General features: G+C 42.9%; 1 protein-coding gene across 1 annotated transcript in view; it reads left to right on the top strand.

The window, feature by feature from the left end:
• Positions 1-21268, top strand: part of LOC122811369 (cyclic AMP-dependent transcription factor ATF-6 beta-like) — a 1192927-nt gene that overhangs the window by 749576 nt on the left and 422083 nt on the right. Inside the window, exon 11 of the mRNA XM_044083167.1 lies at positions 3498-3605. Within this exon, the coding sequence (XP_043939102.1) occupies positions 3498-3605 (108 nt within the window). The remainder of the gene's footprint in view (positions 1-3497; positions 3606-21268) is intronic.

The following is a 21268-nucleotide window of genomic DNA, read 5'->3' as shown; positions in this document are numbered from 1 at the left end:
CTACAACATCCAGTTACAGGCAACCTTTGTGCCAGGAAAAGAAAATACCCTAGCAGATATGTTAAGCAGAACCACCTCGGATGCTCACGAATGGATGCTGCACCCGGACATCTTCAAGGCCATCACAAGAAAATGGGGAATGCCACAAATAGACCTGTTCGCATCCCCACTCAACCATCAGCTCAGGAAATTCTGCACAAGGACAAGTCACCCTCTTGCATGGAAGGTGGACTCCCTTTCCTTCAGTTGGAAAAGCCTGACCGCATATGCATTCCCACCTCTTCCTCTGATGCACAAGGTACTTCTGAAAATCAAAGAGGAACAACCAAGGATAATTCTGATAGCTCCGAATTGGCCAAGACAACACTGGTATCCCTTGCTGAGGAGCATGTCTCAGGGGAGAATGTGGTCAATACCCCTGATGCCTTTGATGTTAACTCAGAACAACTACAACATCCTGCATCCAAACCTAAAAACCTTACAACTAACTGCCTGGAACATCACTTAAGAGCAACTAACCCAGACTTATCCCAAAGGGTTAAAGACATTATACTTGAAGCCCGCAGACCTTCAACAAGAAGGAACTATGCAGGAAAATGGAAAAGGTTTGCCACTTGGACTGCTGAAAGGGGAAAAGATGTGTCAAACATAGACATTGCTAATATCCTGGAGTACTTGGCAGAGCTTCTACACACAGGTCTGTCCTATTCCTCCATCAAGATACATGCTTCAGCTATTTCTGCAGAATACAGTTTTGATCCACCTGTCTTCTCGCACCCTCTACTCAGGCAATTCCTCAGAGGGATCAAGAATGTAAAACCTCCTAGGAAACCACCACTACCAGCATGGGACTTAAATTTTGTACTAGAAAAATTGACACTCCCACCATTTGAACCAGCAGGAACAGCGGATCTGCAACACCTGTCATGGAAAACTGCTTTCCTTCTGGCAATTACTTCAGCAAGAAGGGTTTCAGAACTCCAGGCCTTAATGGCAGTACAACCCTTCCTGATCTTCCATCAAGATAGAGTCTCCATGAGAACTAATCCCACATTTATGCCAAAGGTGGTATCCAGAGTGTCCTTAAACCAGGCAATCCACCTGCCTACCTTCTTTCCAAACCCACAGAACAGGGGGGAAAGGCTACTGCATACTTTGGATGTACATAGACAGTTACGCTACTACCTGGACAGAACCAAAGGTAACAGAAAAACTGACCAGCTGTTAGTGGCCTATGCACCAGGAAGGGAAGGATAAGCAATTTCCAAACAAACAATCTCCAAATGGATAGGAAATTGCATAAGATTCTGTTACTCCTACCATGGAAAACCAATGCCACAGAACATAAGACCTCATTCAACAAGAGCTACAGCCACTACCACAGCCTTCTTACGAGGAGTGGCAACCAAGGACATTATTGAGGCGGCTACTTGGACCTCCGTGCATACATTTGCCAAGCATTACAATTTACCTCTATATTCTAGATCCCGAGCAGGGTTTGCCACTGCTGTACTGCAAGGGATCCTAACTACACCATAAATGTTTTTCCTCCTCCACCCCTAGTTTAGCTATGGTATTCTACCCATTTGTTATGACTGCAGATGCATCCATGAAGGACATAGTACAGTTTTGTACCTACCATAAATGTAGATGTCCGAACTGGATAGCATCTGCAGTCAGGATTACCCACCCTCCTTCCCCTCTGTGGTACTCCTAGGGTATTTACACTCCTAATAGCTAGCTGGGGGGGAGTCTCTTATGGTGTATTTGTTTGTATATATGTACATACATGCTTATTTTTTGTATTTGCCTTCTACCTTGTCAGCATACATTGGCATTTATCCAAATTTAGCCTTCCAAGAGGGCAACTGGCATCTGGGGCAAGAAACACTGAAGAAAATGGCGTCGGCTGATGCCTTTATACCCGAAGACCAGCAGAGATGACGTCGGGTGAAGTGTGACATCAGCCGAAACCGGAGCCAGACTTTGGAATCCGGCCAACCGAAGGGCTGCCTGACGACAGGACAACCCATTTGTTATGACTGCAGATGCTATCCAGTTCGGACATCTACATTTATGGTAGGTACAAAACTGTACTTTATCTTATATCTGTAAAGTAGGAAAATATGTTCTAAGAACTGAGTTAACACAGGACTGTAGACAAGCGATTTTACCAATAGGGATGACTGCAGGCAGGGTATAGAAAATAGACAATAAGGGGCCTGGAATTTACTGAAGAAGATTAGCAAAGAAACTGTGGTATTTGGAGGAAATAACTAGAGAGGGAAGGGTAATAGTGTCAGATGAAAATGAGCAGAAGTTTGGAGTGCAGGTTAGATACTGTCTTTTCTACCAGAGATTGGTAAAAGTGTAAACAAAAAGAAAAGAATATGGAATTGCTAAGTGAAAGACCAACTCTGGTAGACTTTTAGTTGAGGCTGGAACACAAGCCGATGTTTAAAAAGGAATAATTATTAGGAAATGAAACAAACAGAGGATGTTAGAAAGGAAATGAAAGGGAGACTGGAAAGGCAATTTACAAAGGGACAATTGGACAGTATCTGTTAAGACTCCCAAGTGTGCAACAAGTTCAGAAGGTTTAGGATTTTTGCTTGGAAGTGTTTGCATAGGAATTTTTATACCCCAAGCAGACTTCAGAGAATTTTTTTCCTCAGGTAGATAGCAAATACTTGATTGAGGTGCAGTAAGAGAGAGAGAGGTATCTAAGAACATGTTTTATGAGTGTAAGAAGTTGGCATGTTATAAAAATACCCTACAGAGTACTTTTTAAGAAATGTTGGGGGAGAGTATCATTGTAACCTGGGAAATTATACTTTAGAGCTGGGGCATAAGATCTGATTTGCCTACTTACTAAGTTTAATGCTTCTGGCTGACAAAAACAAAACAATTACTACAAAATGGAAATCAAAATCTAAACAAAGTATAATTTAAGTATTGAATATTGTAAAGGATGTTAAAAAATGGACGTAGGACCTTTAGAAAATGGAATAAGCAAGTTACAAAGAAATAAATGGAATTTGTGGAAACAATGCACGCAGAATAATGTTCTGGAGGAAGAGTAGCGAAATGTAAGGGAAGGCAAGAACGGAGTATTTTATGTGATGTTGGAGTGAATGGTTACACTGTATGAAAAAAGTTACTGCTGTTTGTTTTCACTTCTGTTAAAGTATCTGTACCTGTGTCCCTATCTAAAACATAATTCAGTAGATATGCTTTGCAAAAAAGAGTAAAGTACCTCCTTTACCACTGTCGGAGGTAAGTGTGCCTTATAGATGTAAGAGGTAGCTTCATGACTGTGGGATGTAATGTATTGCATTAATTACAAATATATAATAAATGAAGTGTACTGATGCTTGGCTTACTTAATTTACAGCATGGGCTTGCATTTAGTGTCACACTGATTTTCTTAGTCTGGTGTGTCATTTAAGTCTTAATTCAGTGATTCTTCTCACTTAATAAGTTCTTGTATTTTGCAGGAATTTTACAACATCCTTCTCTGATATGAAAGACCTCATGCTTCGAGATATTGACCGTTTCTTCTTGTCTGCTGACTGCAGGCAATTTAACAAAACAGAGTCACTCAGGTAAGCTGTAGTTTGCTTTGTAAGGGAGTTACAGAATATTTAACTAAGCCTAAGCAATAAATTAATTTAAATCTACGTTCTCTAGAACTGCAAAGGCAGCTTATTTATTTGATCAAAAATGTTATGCAAAGCCCAAGTATAACAGAAGTTCTTGGCAGGACACTGATTGCATGGTATGGTAACGTATATTTGTGAAGTTGCTGCTTTTTGCAGACTCGCGCGTTTCCCTGAATGCAAGAAGTCTACAGTGTACCATTCACAGCATTGCACATAACTCCTGAAACGAGAAAGTGAAGGTGTATCAGATGATTGTTGCAGTATTCTTAGCATCTGGGACTTTCCCTGCAAAGTTCCCATCAGGCTGTGGACAGTCTTTTAAAAGTTCAGGATCCTTCCCCTGCATGACATATGTCTGCACCATTTTTCAGAACTTTCTCACTTTTAGCTCATTTATGCAGATTTCTGTCAGTGCCCCAAGCATTTTTTTGTTTTGATGGTTACAGTCTCTGAAGCTCAGGCAGAAAAGTACCCCTGTCTGAGATTCTTTCTACCTATAGTATAGATGATGTTATTTTTTTTTTTTCTTACATCTGTGACTAAAAAAGGGAAATGTGACTGTGATGGGCAAGTACTTATAAGGATTACCACACTAGCTGTTTTTTCATTCTTGGGGCAGAACACAGTGTTAAAACTTGTCAGGTTTGTCACGTTTTTTTTTTTTTCTCCTGACTATTAGAGAATGTCTTAGCACCCTTAGGCAATATCTTTAAAGTAAGAAAATCTGATGATGTAATTTTCATTCATTCCTCAACTGATGGGTTGGGATGCGATACTCTGATCTGACTCGGCTGCTTCTTCCAGAGCGTAGGATCTTAGAACTCTCAAGCGCCTTTATTTTCCCATAATGCCCTGCCAACCCACCATACCTCAGATTTTCTTTGCCACTATTGAGAACAGACGTAGATTATTAGCTGTTGAGCATTTAGGATTTTCTAAATCGTATCTTATGGTTAAGCTAGTGTAGTCTTTATCTTATGTGTTTATCTTAGGTGTATCATATTCTTTATATAACCCTTATAGTTTCTCCTTTATCCGTTACTTATAATTTGTAACGGCCTATTTCTTTTACTCTTTTGAGTACTCTTTAATACCATCATTGGTAATCTTCTCTCTTCTCTTTCTTCTGTGTGTGTGTGTGTGTGTGTGTGTATATATATATATATATATATATATATATATATATATATATATATATATATATATATTATATCTTTCCTGTAATATATTTTCTGTTTTTGCTCTGTAGTAATAGTTGACTAGGTTTATTCCATGTATTATTGTGTAGCGTTGATCCAAAGATTTCGGAGAAAACATTGGGTTTCAAAAGTGTGTTTCCTGTGGGCATAGGATCCCAAATTCTGAAGCTGTCAGGGAATGTGTCTAATGTTTGGGCCCTGCACACTTGGACATAGATTGTAACATATGTGTGGGATTTAATTCTCGGGTTCTTATTGATAAAACAAGCTCATCCTCAGTGGCCTGCTTCCTTCTAAATTTTCTTCTTAATTTGCTGGGGCTCAGCATCCTAAGAAATCTGATGAAAAGAGCAACTCTCTTTTTAAGGACAAGGAGATGTGTAAGCAGTCTCCTGATCATCGTCCTACCTTGACCTCTGCTCCTTCATCAGAGCCCTTAACCAAAATTTTGAAAAGGTTGGATACATCCATATTAGATCTGAAGCAATGGACCAAAAGATCCCTTCAGATTCGTACTCCCCTTTTGACACCGGAGCCTGTTTCTTCCAGGCTTCCTTCTCTCTTCCTCGAGCAGTTGCCCAGAAGGCATTATACACCCCCTTCTACTACCTAGTCTTTTCAATCCTCCAGGACCCTGTCCAAAGCAGATGTGGATAGGATGATAAGTTCCTCAGGATGCAGATAAAAAATGTGAGTCCTTTCAGCTCTAATCCCTTCAGGACTTGAGAGCCTACCATGAACCACAATACCATTGATTTCTCCTTCTCTTATCCATCCTTCACTTCCAGAGCTGTTGGATGTGAAATCCTTGGGGGTGTCTTCCTCTGATCAAATGATTCTTGTTTCTTTAACTCTGATGGTCCCTCTGAGTTGACCAGCATCGAGCACCTCATAGCCAGAAGGTTCTCAGAGCCAAAGCAACAGAGCTGGTTCCAGGGTGTTGGAGTTGAATCCAAAGCTTTCGGAGCCATTTCTTCTCCTCGAAGCCTCAGCATTAGATAGCTTGTGTCCGACTCCCCCTCTGGTGAAGTGCTGTTGGAGAGGCAGGGATCTGAGAGGATTCCATAACAGATCTGTTGGTTTCTGCATCTCCTAGGTGCTCCGCTTTTGAAGTAGTGGAGAAAGTCTTCTCTATACCTAGAGAACAGACAACCTTTCCCTCTTCAGATCAGACTTCTTTGCCTTATTCTCTTTTTGCTTCCTGAGCATCGATCAACCATTTCACTGGGACAGCCAGTCCAATGTGGCCTCCAGCCTAACCATCGGGGTATTATTATCTCTTCCAACACTTCCCCGAAACATCCCACAGAGGAAGTCCCTTAGAAGAGAACATGCAAAAGGAGGCACCTAGATTCCCCACAGGAATCTCTCACTGAGGGCACTGATTTTGTTGAGGGGGAGGGGTCCCTCAGATTGCCACCTGATAATATCTCCTTTGGAGATGTCCTGGAGCACCTTAAACAAAGATGTGGTTGGTCTTTCCATAACCCCTCCCAAAGGGAATCAGTGTTTCTGGAGGCTTTCAGGTCTGGCCCCCATTTACCTCCTGGGTTACTTCCCTGTCCAATGAGCTTTTGTAGATCTGGACTCTCGGTGGGCGTGGGAGGAGCTGGACAACATCAAGCAAGTTCTCAAGAAACCAGATAAAATTGTTGCACCTCCAAAAGACCATGTACATAAGAGTAAGGGAGTGCCTCTTGATGACATGTTTGTTGAGGCAACCACAAGAAAGGAACTGGTAGAATAGAGTTCCTCTGTCCATCCCCTTAACGGAGAATCTGGAGTGATGGATAGGTTTGGGAAACATGTCTATGCTTCAGCAAACTTCACTCTTAGGTCACTGAATTATTTGGCATATTTTGCAAGACTTCAGAGAGATTTGAGCAAGTATTTTACCAAATCGCTTTGTTTCCATGTCCTCTGAGGTAGGGAATAGAATTTCCTCACATCTGGCTACTCTTCACTGAATGTTTAATTTGTCAATGAGGTTAATCTCACACTTTGCCGAAGGTACCTCACAGGCAGCAAGTTCAAGCATATTCATTAGGAGACATAGCTGGATGTACTTGTTTGACCTTACACAACCATTTAAGTCTTCTTTCACTAATGCACCTTTTTGATGGATCTTCACTTTTTGGCCTCAATGTGAAAGACACACTCTCCAGGTGTGAGCAAGAGGGAAAGACCCTGTCTACTGTGGGTGTACATTTTTCTACCTCTCGACGGTCCTTTTCTAGAAACCACTAGGTGGTAAAAATATGTGGTTTAAAAAGTCCCATGGTCCTTTCCAGGATTCGCATGGAGATTGTTCTCCCAAGGGCAGAAGGGAGAACTCCAATGAAAGACACCATCCTCACAGCAGAGGTGGTCCATGCAACCAAGGGTCTAGAGATTCCTTCTTAGTTAGGCCTTGCCAGCGTTCCTGGGCCTGACTGTCCATCTATGAAGGTAGTTGGGAGTCATTTATCCCTGCTCCCAGAGAGCGTGGATTTATATCACAAATGATTCATGGATGCAGAGGATAATATCCAGAGGTTATATCATACCATTTTCCCAACCTCTTCCAGCTTTTCGAAAGAAAATCCCAGATGTTCCACCCAGTCAGAGGGAAGCAGCTTCTCTCAAAATCAAAAAGCTGCTAGAAAAAGAGAATCATCCAGGAAGTCCTCCTAGACCAGACAGCATCTAGAACATACTTAGGATCCTTCTTGTTGCCAGAAAAAGACAGGGGACTTGAGACCAATCTTGGATCTCAGCAAATTAAATCAGTTTGTTCAGTGTACAAAGTTCTGGGTGGTCACAGTTCAGTTCATTCTACCATTTCTGTGGAAGGGCGACTGGATGTGCTTGCATCAAAATGGGCAGGCACTCCAGAAGGCACCTATGCTTCCAGCTGGGAGACAGCCATTACCAGTTCAGGGCACTGCCCTTGATCTCCCCACAGCTCCCAGGGAGTTCACCAAATGCATGGCAATCATAGCAGCTGACTCGAGACTCATTGGAGTCCAAGTGTTTGCATGTCTAGAAGACTGGTTCCTGACTGCTTCAAACAGGCATCAGTTGATTCAAGCAAAGGATTACCTACTGTAGCTGTGCTCACATCTGGGAATGTCAGTCAGTTACAGCAAATCTCAGCTCACAGCAACTCATAATCTGGAGTTCATATCTGCTTGTTTGAATACGGTCACTTAGCTTCCTTTCCTCTGTCTCGAATAGAAACTATACATTTCTAGGTCAGGAAAATAATTCAGAATTCTTCCCTTCCGGCCAGATTGTTACTTCAAGCTTTAAGCTCCATGTCAGTGGCAGTCCCCCTTCTCCTGCTGGCTAGGTTCCATATGAGAATTATTCAGTGGACGTTATCCATCCAGTGGTCCATTCTCCAAAACCATTATCCATGCCAGTCAAAATCACTCAAGTGTGCAAGAATTGCCTTCTATGGTGGATCCAATTCAGTCAGCTTCACGAAGGATGTCCTTTTGTTCTTTCCCAACCCAAGGCCACAGTGCCCACAGATGCTTCCCATATCTGGTGAGGGGACACTTCTTGGGAAGGGCATTCCAAGGCACATGGTCCCCCAAAGAGGCCGAGATGCATATCAATGGCCTGGAAGTGAAAGTGATCCTCCTAGCGTTCCAGGCCTTTTGAGACATCTTCCAACTGGGACATTTGCAATTCGGATGGATAGTATATCAGTAGTCTGGTACATCAACAAACAAGGAGGAACCAGATCTTTACACTCTTTGTCGAGAAGCTGTGATAATTTGGCATTGGGCAATCTCCTCCACTCACTTTCTAATAGCAATGCACATACCAGTTAAGCAAGTCCATTTTGATGTCTCACAAGTGGTCTCTCATTGTCAACGTGGTGGAGAGAATTTTCCATCAGTGGGGTCAGCTGTGCTGCAATTTTTTCACTTCTCTCCTCACAACAAATGCATCAGGTTCTTTGCCCTGATTCCGCCATCAGTGATGTCACCAAGAGATGCTGTAGTTCACGCTTGGCCTGCTGGTCTTCTTTAAGCTTATCAACCATTGCCCCTCATTCCCAGATTTCTACAGAAAGCATCTTGATTGAAGAACACAGTTATCCTCATTGCCCTGCACTGGCTTCATCAGATCTGGTTTCCCTTCCTCTGGCCTCATCTTCTATATATTCTGGATCCAACTCCAGATCTCCTGTCTCTCCTGACAGGCATGACTCAGCAGGCCTCAAGTTGACTACATGGTTTCTCCATTTCCAGTGATTACTAGACAGCCCAGGCTTTCCTTCCCTGTCCGTCACATTTTATTATCTTCCTATAAGGCTTCCAGCAGAAAGATTTATAGGAGTAAATACAGTAAACTCTCAGTTAACTGGCACCCATAGGGATTGGTATATGCCGGATAACTGTAGTTTCTGGTTGCTTGAGATTTACTATTAAAATAAGCCTGATTAATACCGTACCCTATACTATTTGTTTGGTTTGACTGGTTCTTAGGTGGGGGAAGAGAGGGAATTTATTCCTATCTTCCTTTTTAAAACTCTAAAACTTTAAAAATGTGTGGTACGTTTCTGTGATTGTGAGGGGAGGGGCAGAAAGTGCAGCACATGAAAATTGTATTGTATTTCTTCATTTTTTTTTTCTGGTTGCTTGAGTTCTGGTTAACTGCAAGTTTATTGTAGAAAAGGCTTCTTCTTTGGGCCCTAAACAAAAACTTTCAGCACCAATTTCCAATGCCCTTGACTTTTTAGCCGCAATCTTTAATGAAGGTGCTAGTTTCTGTACAGTTAGAGTCCAGTTAGTAGCGATTTCCAACTTTCATCTGAGAGTAAGTAACTCTACTTTTGCTTCCTCTAAGCTTTGCAAAGCTTTTCAAAGAGGAACTTTTCTACTTAGACCCCAATTAAAAGACCCTACATGACCTTGGGATTTAAATATTATGCTAAAGGCCTTGACTGAGTCTTCTTTTGCACCTTCGGCCAATACTGACCTTAATTTATTGTCTTGGAAGATGATACCATGCTCCTAGTGGCTATTACCTCCAACAGAAGAGTATCTGAACTCCCAAGCTATATCCTTGAAACCTCCTTTAGTTTTTCACAAGGATAGGGTATCCTTGCAAAATAATCCATTCTTCCTACCAAAGGTAGCTTCTGAATCCAATATAAATCAGGTCATTAATCTGGTTTTCTTTCTAAACTTCTCAGTTAGAGGGAAATATCCGTTGCATCTTTTAGATATGTACAGACGATTACGCTTCTGCCTTTACAGAACCAAATATTTAAAAACAGTTGTTTCCTTTTCCACTACCAAATTAGGCAAACCAGTATCTAAAGTTACTCTGGGTAAATGGTTAACTGTTTGTATTGCCTTTGTCTGTGGGAAAGAGGATTTGCTTTTGCCCAAACTTCCAAGAGCCCATTCCACAAGGTCCATGGTGACTTCTTCAGCTTTTTGGCTAGAACTTCCTTGGATTATATTTGTGCAGCTGCAACATGGACTAATCCTTATACCTTTACTGTTCATTGCAAACTTGATCTGGTCTCTAGGAGAAGAGCAGCCTTTGGCATGGTGGTGCTCTAGAATATCTTTCCTTACAGTTCTCCCTGGTTTTTGGTAGCCGGGAACACTGATCCTTCAGTTGAGGAATGAATGAATGGCAACATTAGATTAAAAAGTTATATATATTCACCATAATGTTCCATCTGCGTTGTCCATTTTCATTCTTCCTCAACTCACCACCCCCGACCCCTCCTTTAATTCCTTTTGGAGAGAGATCGAAGAGTATTGTAGGAACTTCTTTTCCTAGTTTGAGCTCCAGCTACCTTTTTATGTTTTGCCACTGTCATTTTATATCTGGAGGAGGCAAACTCGATCTGAGGTATGTTAGGTTGGTGGGGCATTATATTATAGGGTGGGGCATTATACTATAGGTATAAGGAGGAGCTCAAGAGTTCTAAGATTCTGCTCTTTGGAAGAAGTGTCCAAGTTTGATCTGAATGTCAGATTCAAACCCATCAGTTAAAAAAGAATGAAAATGGACAACGCAGATGGAGCGTTATGGTGAGTGCATAACGTTTTATTATTGGTGGTGCATGCAGCTGTGTCACCTGCTTCTTCATCCTTGATGTTTCATTCTCCAGCTAAAGAAAGCAAACAGATTAACCTCCAAAAGAAGTGAATTGCTCTGAATGAACCTATACTTCATCTTGGGCAGAGATGGATGAACCCAGTGAAGCACTTTCACAGCCCTAGGACCATCTGTTGGCATTTCCAGGCCCTGTAATGTTGAAACTGTGGAAGCGGCTATGGCCAGGAACACAGTCATGTCCATTGTAACTGATCATCCTTCTGAATCTTGTCCCATGGGCTATCCTGTAATTAGTTTCCTCAAACCTAGAATTATTGTATCATAAGGTAATAGGAGTGTTTGCCAAGTTCTCATCAGAGAAGACACCAAAGGTTTTGGGGTAAAAGTAAGTCCCTCAGCACCTAAACCTCAGTTGGGCATCCCACATAAAAGCATACAAAAAACACATTTCTTCTCCTTCTACTTCTTGGTATATTTTGTCTGCAGAATCTTTAATCTCTTCCTCAGACCATTCAAGAAGACTGGTTTGGTTTAGTTTAAGGGCTGTTAAACGCTATTCGTGCTTTACATCTGGGTCAAACTACTACTACTTATGTTGCTACTAAAAGAGTAAGGGAATCACCTTCAGTTGAAAAGAATCTATTTGATGAAGAGGGTTTAGAGGATAATTCTCAGGTTCCTTATCCTTCTAAGAGTTCAGAATGAAAGATACTCCTCCTCCTGAATCCCATAATAAAGACATTTATTTTTGTAAGACTGTATCTAAAATGAAAGAATTTTTAAATGGGAGGGGACAAATATCTGACTGTCAAAAGTGATATGACCTTCTGCATGTACATTTTCCTAAACCTGTACTTGGAGCCTTAGAAGATGCCTTTTTAATGACTACCCTAATCCCAGGTTGTCAACCCAACTCCCAGATGACGAGGTAGATTTTTCATGATTCTCATAGATATTTTTATAAAAAGCCTGTTGCTGATTGATCTTTTTTTTTCCCCATGTACACGAAGAAGGGAGCTAAGTTAGTTCCTGCTCCTAATTCCTCACCTAGTTGCCCTTGACAAGGTGCAGTTAAAACAAAAAAGTTTATACCTCTGCAACCCTGTCATTTAGGGATGGTAATTGTAAGGTATGTATGTTTAAATTCTTTTTAGCTATGTTAGATAATGTGGAGCAGAAGATTTCCAAAAATTTGTAACCTACACTCAAGATCAAAACTTCTAAGTATGCTTCATTCTCCCTCCTAGGTTGCTAAACTTGTTATGACATGTGGAAACGATACCATTGATGCATCATCTGGAGCAGCTGCCACTGGCTTTGTCATCTATAGGCTTGCTTGAATAAGGCTCCAACCCTTACCAGAAGATGTTAAACATCAGTTATTGAATGTTTAAAGATTTGTTGTTTGGGGGTCCCACAGCTGAAATATTTAAAAAGATGGAGGTGAAGAGGTAAAGTGATGGAAGGGTTAACTCAACTGTTTGTTTCTCCTGTCCCCAGATGCAGAAGAAATTAACTGCAAAACCTGGTCCCTTCTTTAGAAAGCAGTCCAAGAAATCAGGTAAGGGCCAGTTTAACAAAAAAAGAAGCAAAGATGGTTCTGGGGTACCAGTAGCAACAGAGATCAGCCTTGACTATTCTTTTCCAATCCCCTGTCCCCTTCTACACTCCCAGCCAATTTTCACCTTTCCCTAAAACTGCTAGCAGATTTTCCCATTCACGTGGTGGGGAAAAAAAATCACTCAATATTCCTTGTTGTTAAATATTATAAGAAGAGGTTGCGCTTTTCACTGGGATTCCAAACCAAGCATCTTAGGCGTTCCTGAGTTTCTTAATGGTTGGGGACATCTCAGAATGCTCTGTTTCAACCCTTCTTCTATTAGGAGTGACTGAAGTAGTGCCTCTGTGTCTGTGTGGAAAAGGATATTACTCAAAACAGTTTTGAGTCTGCAAGATAGAAGTGGACTGGAGACTTAATTTTAGACCTATCTAGATTCAACACCTTTTTGAGGGTTCCTTGTTTTTAAATGCTCTCTTTACAATCAAATCATGTGTTGTTCACTCTAGATATAAAATATACTTAAACATCACTGTCTACACGAGTTACAGAAAGTATTTAAGGTTCTCTGTCTTGTGCCTGCACTGTCAGTTTACTTCTTCAACCTTTGGGCTTTCTGTAGCACCAAGGGTATTCACAAGGTACCTGTCCCAGGGTTATAGCCTTTGGCAAGTTCCAAGGAATCCATGTCTGTCTTTACCTGGATGGTTGTCTAATTTAAGCATTTTTCAGTTCAGAGGTACTACTCAAGACTTTGGAGTTCACCACAAACCTAATTCGTAATGTAGGATTCACTTGCAATCTAAAGAAATCTTCTCTAGTCGCTTGTTTGAGTTGTTTTCTTAGGTTGTCTCATAGATGCTATATTGTAGATGGCCTTTCTCCCACCAGAAAAAAAAACAGTAAAAAAACAGTAGCATGTAAAGGATACTTGAAAAATCTGGCAAAACAAAAGTCTGCATCATAGAGAATTTCTAAAATCCTTAAGGGTCATGGCTTCAGCTATTGTCATGGTTCATCAGGCCAGGCTCCATATGAGGAATATCCAGTGATATTTCAGGTTAGTGTTGACCCAGCACCTGAACTCTCTGTCAGTATATTCCACTTATTCCTTGTGTAGTTCAGGTCTTTCTCTGGTGGGACAAAATGGTAGACTCCAATCTACAATGTCTACCACTTCAGAGCATTGCGACAGATGTTTCATACTTTACATGGGGAGTTTTCTCCCAAGAAATCAAAGTTCAAGGTTTCTGGAGCTCTTTGCACAAGGAAAGTTGTATCATTACCAAGGAGGTAATGGCTTTAATCAGTGGTTTCGAACCCCTCACTGTCTGCAGACACCAGGTACTCTACAAGTAGTGAAAGACAATATCACATTTATGTAGTATGTAAACAACTGCTGGGGGTGGTTGACAAATTCTTAACCATGTTTGCAGACTTGACCATGGCAAATTGGAAAGTGTTCAACACAATGCCTTTTTGTAAGCAGTCTGCATTCTCTCCCATCTGAACCCAAAGAGTAGATATTCTCTAAGCAGGCCCAAAACAGACCTTCACAAATGGAAGTTGTCTTCCTAAAGCTCATTCACCAGTTTGGAGTTCCTGAAATAGACATCTCTGCACCAATACAAAATAAACAGGCAACTGGGTCTATTTTGCACCAGAACTCTTTTCAAACAGGCAATGGCAGTAGATGTCTTCTTGATAACCTGAAAGTAGGAGTTTATGTGCTTTTCCACACTTTTCTTGATTCCCAAAGTGTTTCAAAACATAAGAATGGACAATTTGTGAATTCTGCTGCTGACCCCTTTTTGGCCAAGACAGTACTGGTTCTCATTTCTCAGGGGACTGGCCAGGAGCCATTACCAGACTCTTCCTCTTTTGGTGGATGTACTTTGTCACTGGGTCACTAGTACATCCCAATCTACAGACCCTGAAACTCATAGTATCCTAATTCCTTTAAGGCATCATTTTTCTCAGGATGTGCTGTAAATTTTTAGAGAGGGTAGAGAAACTAACACAAGAACGTCTTGTATACTCAAGGGAAAAGTTTTTCTGTCTGGTATCAAAATAGATGGTAGGACCCCAGTAAAGGAGGGGTCCTTCAGTATCTCTGTGAGTTGCTTAGGACTGGCTTATCGTACACTTTTGTCAAGTAATATCTTTCAGCTGTTTTTGCTTGTTTGCTGCTGGATCCTTGTTATTTTAACTCTTTTCAAGTCAGACCCTTTCTCAAAGGTGTTTTCCACATTACATTTTCAAGGAAGAGTAGCCTGTCCTTATAACTTGAACTGTGTATTAGAAAAACTGCTACTTCTTCCTTTTGAGCCAGCTTCTTCTTCTTCATTGAAATGTTTGACCTAGAAAATTGTCTTACTAGTAGTCTGAGTTTCCGAATTAGAAGCCCTTTTGTACGTTCCACCATTTTGTTCAGTATAAGGATAGAGTATGCATTCAAATCGGTCCTCCTTTCATGTCTAAAGTAGTTTATGAATTCAGTCTTAATCAAATTATCCAACTACCTACATTCCTTCCAAACTCTCAAAACAAGGGAGAAATAATTTTTTCATTCTTCAGATGTGCATAGAATATATTACTTAGAAAAGACAGAAACATCTGAGTACTTGTTTCTGTCTTTTGCTGGAATGAAAATAGGTTTACCAGAGTGAAAAAAAACATTTCTAGATGGATCTGCAATACAGTTCTCTTCTGTTGTACAAATCATGACAGACAGCTACCAGGAATAGTTAAAGCCTATTTCAATAAAGCAGTAGCTACTTTAGTTTTTTTTATACAAGAGGTAAAGCCTAAAACTGTTCTAAGAGTATCTTGTTTGTCATTAGTTACACATTCACTAAGCATTCGAAACTGGATGTGTTATGTAGAGCAAGAACTGGATTTGCTAAGTCTATCCTTCATGGCACCCTAAATTCAGAGTGCATAACCCCTTCCATCCACCTCGTCTGATCATGTTCTGGGAGTTTTCTCAGATATTACGAATACTGCAACAATGCTGTAACGAAGAACATTGTACAACCGCAAATGTTTCTGTGAATGGTGCAGTGGTAGCATTGTCGCCTCACAGCAAGAGGTTCTCCGGTTCGATTCTCAGCTGGAGTGCCTTTTGTGTGGAATCTGCATATCCTCCCTGCGTTTGTGTGGGTTTCCTCCAGGTGCTTCAGTTTCCTCCCACTTTACAAAGACATGTGTCTGGAGCATTTCTCCACGGGCCTCCACTGAAAATTGGCTTTGTTCCAAATCAGATTTTCCCGGTTAAATGTTAAATAAATAAATACGTCTGACTTACCATAATGGTAGATTTTCAAATAGTTCACTCTGGCAATACCCATACCTTCCATCCGTCCTTTCTAGGGGTATACAACTGAAGTTTTACCTTGTGGCTGGTGTTTTCTTAAACTTCTTTCCTTTTCCCATCTTAATCTTCCAGTATTCACGAAGTTCCCTACATTTTCTGTTTTTATCTCGGACTTATAACATTTACTTGGAAACTTGTTCTCATGTTTTGCTCAATCACATGCTTTATCAGGACAAGAAAGCTGTAGAAAAATGGTGCAGACAAGCATTCCTCTTATACCAGCATGCTGGTGTGGGCCTAAAGCAGTTGTACACTTTGCAAGGAGAAGGATCACAAGCTTTAGAAAGATGGAAGGATGGGTACCTTGGAGGGGGGGGGGGGGGGTCCCAGATGTTAAGCCTGCAACAATGATTTATTTGAATATCTACACAATTGTACTTTTGTCTTTATAAATACTTTGAGCAATTATTTAGTAATGGCATATTCTAATCCTGTTATACTACATTATTTTGAGCACATTATTTATTGTTATGCTTGCATTCTGTTTTACTGTTTTACATTACAGTGTCCTTTAACTATCAATGTTAAGTTGTCTATCTCGCCTTCATTCTTGCTGGATGGGTTCGGAGCCGATCCTCGGCTCCGACTCGGCCACTCTAAAAGCTCAAGAGTTGGTTCCACCGGCTCGAGGCTCCCCTTTTATCCCACAATGCTAGGCGGTAATACCTCAGATCTCGTTTGCCGCTACAGCGATCGAGGTGTGTTGTTCCAACCGGCTTCAGGTTAGTCTATTTAGAACAGTCTAAAAGTTAATTTAAACCCCTTTAAATTAGTTTTTATTCATAATTCCCTTAGTTTAGTAGTTTTTTATCCCTTCCTTCCTGTTTATCCACCCTTTTTAGTAGTGGAGTGTATGTGTTTTTTATAGGGATCTAAAATAAACAAAACTAAATTTATTAGTTTAATTTTAGTTTTAATTTTTTAGTGGATAGTGTAATTGGTGTGTTTATGCTTGTGTGGTGATTACACATTATTTCTTCGGAATGTCTAAGGATTCAGAGGTCTCAGGCTTTAAGAAGTGTGACTCGTGCTGTCAGAAGATGTCTCTGACAGACGGTCACACTTCTTGCGTGTACTGCCTGGGACCTTTACACCTGCAGGACTCTTGTGCTGTATGCCATGGCTTCAGCCTTAGAGTCCTGCAGGAAAGGAAAAATAAGCTTATTTTACAAGGCTTATTGAAACCTGAGGGTCCCCCGACTTCGGGCAAACCCTCCAAGCCTTCTAGGTCGTCGGCTCCAGCTTCTGAGTCGACACCTAAGGCTTCGAAGTCTGCTACAACATCGGCTCTGGCTGGAGCCGATGAGACTCGAACTCTTATTTCTTCGGTTCCCTCGGCTCCGGCTGGAGCCGAGGTATTGGAAATCACTGAGTCGGCTCCGATAAAATTATCGGAACCGACAACTAGGAAAAGGTCTAGGTCACCGTCTCTTGGCTCCGTTCATTCGGCTCCAGCATCTCCCTTGCTGTCTGAACGGAGCCATAGATCTCACTCCTCTAGGTCGTCGAGACTTTCGGACCTTGACCTTCAGAGGGTAGTGAGTCGACTTCTTAAGTCCGAGGCACTGGCCCAAATGCTTCAGAGCCCGACTCATCAGTCGATGCTTAATCCTATTTCTCAAAATGTTCCTCCTCCGACTCCTTTGAGTTCGGAGCCGGGGTGTTTCGGACCCGAGACTGTGGCAGCGTCGGAGCCGATACAATTGTCTTCGGTGCCGTCGTCTGCTCCGATTTCTTCTTTGGAAGAATCTCGGCGCTGGACTTCCCTCGTCGGCTCCGAGGGGGTGAGTGGCATCGGACCCTTGTCCGACCCCGCTCTCCCTCTCGGTGCTTCGGCGTTGGTGAGTTCGGCTCCGACATCGGCCTCGGAGCCATCACTGTCGGTGCCGAGGAAGGTTTTCAGCTTTTCGGAGCGGAGACCTCTGGCTTTGCCTGACAGGGGTGCTTTCGAGGTCATGCGGAGTGTGTTGGAACCTGGTTCAGCTCCACAGTCGGCTCCGTCCGCCCCTCCCTCCACAGTGCCTCAGGTAATTTCTACTCACTCCCTCATCCCAGACCGCAGAGAGCCAGCTCCTCAAGAATCCCCAGTGGGGATCTCATCCTCTTCCGAGGCCTCTCCTGAATTGGCAGGAGAGCCCCCTAGGAAGAGAAAGTGCAAGAGGAAGCACATAGACTCACCTGAGTCTGTCACCTCTGACACTGATTTAGAGGATTCTGAAGGTTCCCCCCGTTCCCCCTCTGAAGATGTCTCCTTTGCAGACATCCTGGAGATCTTAAAACAGAGGGGGAATTCGCCAGCCCTCAACCCTTCGGAGGATGAATCTGTGTATCTTGAGGGGTTCGGCTCTCGCCCTTCCACCTCCTGGGTGTCCCCCACCTTTGACCCTCTCATGCAGGTGGTAGCAAAAAAGGCCTGGACGGCTCCTGACTCTGTGGACCCCACCCCCAGGAGACCTTCAAAGTTTATTACCGCCCCAGCGGACAAACAATTTTTGACTAAAGGAGTTTCTGTGGATGCTATGGTGGTAGCTGCTGCCACCAAGAAAGAACTAGCTGATCCTTCAGTGCCTGTCCATCCCCCTAACAAGGAATCTAGGTCTATGGACAGGTACGGGAAGCGGATGTTTTCGTCAGCGACCTTTTCTATGCGTTCGCTGAACTACCTCTGTCATTTCACTCGTCTTCAAAGAGACTTGATCAAAGAAGCGAGTGAGATGTTAAAGGATCCAACAGCTGCGGGTTTTCAGGATAAGATGAACGCTTAGCTGGCTACTCTCAATTCGATAGCTAACTCCTCCATGCGCCTTCTTTCATATGCGGCTGATGGAGCGAGCAGAGCCGCAGGTACAGGTGTGGCCTTACGCCGGCTTGCCTGGATGCAGCTATGCAATTTTGCGGACCCTTTTAAGACGTCTTTCACTAACTCCCCGTTTGATGGATCGTCCCTTTTTGGTCCTCAAGTGAAAGAAACCCTGACAAGGTGCGAGACGGATGGCAAAACTCTTTCTGCCGTCGGAGTCCGTTTTTCTACTCCTTCTAGGCCTTACCCCAAGGGCCAGAAAAGTGGAAAGATGTGGTTCCGCAAGCAGTCTCAAGGGGCTTTGCCTGACGCACAGAGTCGGTTCCCCTCTAGAGGCAGGGGGGGGCAATAATGGTAGACGCCGCCGCAGAACCAGGGCAATCGAGAAACCTTTTCTGATAAGCCCTTTCAACATCCCTGAGGTGTTGCCCGACTGTCCACCTTCGGAGGCAGTCGGGGGAAGATTGTCACTGTACCCAGAAGCCTGGCGATCTCTAACTCAAGACAAGTGGGTACAGTCAATCATTTCTGAAGGCTATTCCATTCCGTTCTTTCACATTCCAAATCAGTCAAAAAAGTCCCTTCCAGATGTTCTACCCGCTCAAAGGGAGCAAGCAGCGTTAGAAATATCAAAGTTGCTTGCAAAAAGAGCCATTCAGCCAGTTCCAGCAGACCAGCAAGGATCCGGAATCTACTCCAAATTCTTTTTGGTTCCAAAGAAAACAGGGGACTGGAGGCCCATTTTGGATCTCAGCATCTTGAACAAGTCTGTCAAGAAAACAAGATTTCGGATGGTCACGTTGCAGTCCATCCTACCCCTATTGGGGAAGGAAAACTGGATGTGCTCTATAGACCTGCCGGATGCGTACTATCATATAAAAATGAACAGACGCTCCAGGAGATTTCTCCGCTTCAGGCTGGGAACCAGTCACTTTCAATTCAGAGCCCTGCCCTTTGGACTCACCACAGCCCCCCGGGTGTTTACCAAATGCATGGCAGTGGTCGCCTCTCACCTGAGACGTCAAGGATTCCAGGTGTTTCCATACTTAGACAACTGGCTCCTTACAGCTCCCACCAAGCATCTTCTACTACTCGCCGGAGACTACACTTTTCGCATATTTCGAAAGCTAGGTATCTCAATAAATTGCGAAAAGTCGGTTTTGTCGCCTTGTTGTGCTATTATCTTCATTGGCGCAAATCTAGACGCAGTCAGCATGTCAGCGAGACTCACAGACCAAAGGATAGCAGACATACACAAACTAGTCTCTCTTCTTTTCCACAGCAACAAAATCAAAGTCAGATTGGTCCTGAAAGTACTGGGGATAATGGCAGCTGCTATTCCTCTACTTCTATTAGCCAGATTTCACATGAGAATCTTACAATGGATGCTCTTCACACAATGGTTATACCAACAACTTCCGATGTCCCACACCATTGTGATAATGCAAACATGCAGGAATCACCTTCTTTGGTGGATTTCATCCCCCCAGCTCTTCTTAGGAAGACCCTTTGTCCTCCCCCCTCCGGTTGCTACTCTGACAACGGATGCCTCCCTGATCGGGTGGGGGGGGCATTATCAGGGCAGGACAGTCCAGGGCATATGGCAACCTTACGAACGCCACTTGCATATAAATGTTCTAGATATGAGAGCAGTGCTTTTAGCATTGCAGGCCCTTCAAGACTCTCTTCCGATTGGAACGATAGCAATTCAGACGGACAACATGTCTGTAGTGTGGTATATCAACAAACAAGGCGGAACCAGATCCTACCCCCTATGTCGAGAGGCACTCAGACTGTGGCAATGGGCGATTTCTTCTCAGCGGTTTCTGATAGCAACGCACATCCCCGGGAAGTCCAATATCATTGCGGACAAATTGAGCAGAGCTATTCTCATGCCTCACGAGTGGTCTCTGAAAAATTCAGTGTTGGAAAAAGTTTTTCTGAAGTGGGGCCAGCCTTGCTGCGACCTTTTTGCTACTCCCCAAAACAGCAAGTGCAAAAATTATTTCACCCTCTTTCCTCTACCAGGCCATCCCAGCAGGGACGCTGTAGTCCAAGATTGGCCCCGGGGACTTCTGTATGCCTTTCCTCCCTTCCCACTGATTTCTCAAGTGATACAGAAAGCCATCACTCAGAAAGCTTCCTTGATCCTCATTGCCCCTTACTGGCCTCGACAGGTTTGGTTCCCTTTTCTACACCGTTTTCTGTTGGAGCATCCCTGGCATCTGGACCCAGTTCCAGATCTTTTGACCCATCAGTCGGGTCAGTTACATCGCTCCCTCCCCTCTCTGAACCTCACTGCTTGGTTCCTCCAATTCCAACCCTAGCCAGGCTTCCTCTAATATCTCACTCAGTTCGAGATATTTTAATAGCTTCCCATAAATCCTCTACTCGGAAGATTTATCTTAGTAAGTGGAAACATTTCTCCTATTGGGCACAAGGAAGGGACATAGATCCTTTCACTGCTTCCATTCAATCGGTCCTTGATTTCTTAGCTGAACTTTTCCACGCAGGTTCGTCTCCTTCTACTCTTAAGGTTCAATTGGCAGCTATGTCTAACTTTCATGTTGGAATCTCAGACTCTGCCATCATGTCTCA

The sequence above is a fragment of the Protopterus annectens genome, chromosome 9.part0 (genome assembly GCF_019279795.1).
Source record: "Protopterus annectens isolate FY-2018-M chromosome 9.part0, PAN1.0, whole genome shotgun sequence".
NCBI classification, from domain to species: Eukaryota; Metazoa; Chordata; order Ceratodontiformes; family Protopteridae; genus Protopterus; species Protopterus annectens.
Note: the sequence above shows the minus strand (reverse complement) of the source record. Positions and strands in the feature narration are given on the sequence as shown.